Below are 2,802 nucleotides of genomic sequence, written 5' to 3' on the forward strand. Positions count from 1 at the left end.
TAGGGCGGGCTAGAATGTTTGACATATTTGGCACATGGTGACACATAGTATGCACTCAAATGTTTGTTATATACATGACAATGGCAGAAATGGAGAATTAAGACAAATTACTGCTTAAAGGCAGAAAAAAATTCTTTTCTAGAACTAGATTCTATATGGGATTATTTCCTAATTAAAATATCTTCAAAGTGGCTGGGACTAGAGAAAGCATTAGTTTTCCAGGTTTACTTGTTAGAGAGAAAGAGCTGTAAATAGATTAACAAAGTTGTATTACTAGAAGCCATGTGAAAAATTGTTATATACCACATTGCATTGCTATGGAAGCCTCTGTACTTCCCATGTGGCCTGCTATCAAACATTCTAAGTTATAAAGATCAGGGATATAGCAGGAATAAATAAAATATGTAGATATTTTTTAAACTTCATTCTACCTAATTGTTTTATTTGTATATTATTTATAAGATATGCCAAACTGGATCCTTTTATCCTTTGCTTGCCTTCTAGTGGACATGCTAATGTGCAAAGAAATAAAGGTACAGTAACTGGAACAGAAGAGAAATAATAGGTTTCAAAAGAGAGCACAGATCTGTTAAGACTACCACCTTTGAATATGTATCAACCGTTCTTTTTACATATGTAAATGTCTCACCTAAAATGTTATACATGGATCCTGGATAAGAAAATGAAATTCAAAACCAACATATTGAATTAAAATTTTTAAAATGTAACTTACTTTTGTAGTGGGCTCTGGCTTTGAGCCATAAAGAACTCCTTCCTAAAGAAGTAATTAATCTTCTAAGAAAAGAAAAATCAATAGGGATGCTCTTTGAAATCATGAATTCTGCTACGGAGGATGACATACCAAGACTGTTGCTTTCTATACAGGTATCTAGAAGTTTATTAAAAAGAAGGCTATACTGTGAGACCTCCACAGTTTCTGAAATGAAAAAAAGAATTAATATGATGAAATTGATCTATCTTAGTCTCTCAAACTTCCTTTACTCCTCTTTTCTTTTTCCCTTTGCTCCCCTTGGCCCTTTGTTACCCAGTATAGGAGTCACAGTCACTAAAATAAAATCATCTTACATTCTCTAAGTAATAAATAAAAAAGCATTTGACGAAAGCAAAACCATTCATTTTCTTTGTAATGAAGAATATGAGAAGAAGCTTGACAAAGATTTCAGAGGTTGCATTAACACCTCTGTATTTGATCCCCGTATGTGACGGTGCATCTGCAGTGTCCTGAATGATATGAATTGGTTCTGTTTGCATCATATCTACAGTTAAGAATTTAGCCTTATATTTCCCATGACTAAAAATAAATCATCCCCTAATAAATATGTACTCTCAGATTTTAGAAAATCCTTTAATGGTACTTCTATTCCTTCAGTTATTCTTAGAAGAAAGAGAAGTCATCTTGGAGACTTCCAACTCTTTTATTCCCTATATCAGTCTGTTGGGTCTATGACTTAGACTCTAGGTCTTTATCACTTTAGGATCTTTTGGTGGTCCTGGCCTTATCAGGAAATTAATCTCTTTACCTTTACTCTCTTTCTAACACTACCACCAGAGGAACTTTCCTAAAACACCAACTTCATTACATCACTCCTCAGCCCCAAAACAAAGAGAAGAAAACTCCTCCTGCTTGACATCAGGGTCTTCCAAAATCTGGCACAACTATCTGTCCAATCTCCCTATTACTACTTTGTTTCATTAGCAACATGATTGTATATTAAGGGCCTGCCAGATAGCAGCCATTGTGCCACAGATACCAAGATGAAGAACATATCACTACCTTGAAGGAGTTTACTATCTAGGAGAAACAGATAAAAACACTAATTACTATTAGGATCTCAGTGGAATAAATGGAAAAATGAAGATCTATAGAGGATATGATGAGAGCACTGAGGGGGGGCCCTCACATTAATGTCTTCATCATCCTCTGAATCCACCAAACAGCTCATTACTGACCCAAAGCTTTTGCTCACAGACTCACTCTTAATATGGATCCTTTCTTTCTATCCATACATGACTTGAGCTTTAAGTACATACAAGAGTACTAACTACCATTGTCTGCATTGGCATTCTTTCTTTGAACTTATCATCTGCTTCATTTCTTCCATTTATTCCAAGTTTACCTATGTTACAAGGTAATATAAACTAAGTTCTATATTTACTAAGTGATAAGGGAAAAATATTCTTCATTATTCCAATGCAATGAATTCTTTAAGATATAAAGCTTGCTATGGGCATCCAAGCATATTATTTGCTGGTGACTTGACAGAGGCAGGGAAAGAAGGATGATGATAGTGTTTGTATTAGGAACCACTGACAAACAACCCAAAGATAAGTGTCTCTGATTTTTTGAAACCATCATGAAACCCTATTCAATTTGCAGAGAACACATTTTACAGAAAATGACCTCATTAAAAGAAAATGGTTGAATATGAAACTCAACTAAAACAGGTGAATAACTGTTTCTTATTAACAGTTAAACACCAGATGGGCAAGAGATAATTAAGCTAGACTTCTGAAAAACATACCTTGAGAATTTTGAAAACCTGGTAGATTCTGCAAAACTTCAAATGTCTGTCTGTAAAGGCTCTTGGCTAAGGTTTCATGTGCAATTGTACAGAGCAAATTATGTCGGTTAACCACATCCAGTCTATCACAAGGCCACAGTGGTGTACTGATTATCCATTCTGACTCTTCCAAAAAGAAAAACATATGAATACTCTATACCATGAAAATTATATTTAACAATATAATCACAACTAATGTTTTTAAGATTCTTTTTTTTTT

General features: G+C 34.2%; 1 protein-coding gene across 1 annotated transcript in view; it reads right to left on the reverse strand.

Moving 5' to 3' along the window:
* TOPAZ1 (testis and ovary specific PAZ domain containing 1) overlaps window positions 1-2,802 on the reverse strand; it is an 83,804-nt gene that overhangs the window by 11,189 nt on the left and 69,813 nt on the right. The window contains 2 exon segments of the mRNA XM_008591960.1: window positions 734-937; window positions 2,544-2,708. Coding sequence (XP_008590182.1) covers window positions 734-937; window positions 2,544-2,708 — 369 coding nt within the window.

The sequence above is a fragment of the Galeopterus variegatus genome, unplaced genomic scaffold, assembly GCF_000696425.1.
Source record: "Galeopterus variegatus unplaced genomic scaffold, G_variegatus-3.0.2 Scaffold7438, whole genome shotgun sequence".
NCBI classification, from domain to species: Eukaryota; Metazoa; Chordata; class Mammalia; order Dermoptera; family Cynocephalidae; genus Galeopterus; species Galeopterus variegatus.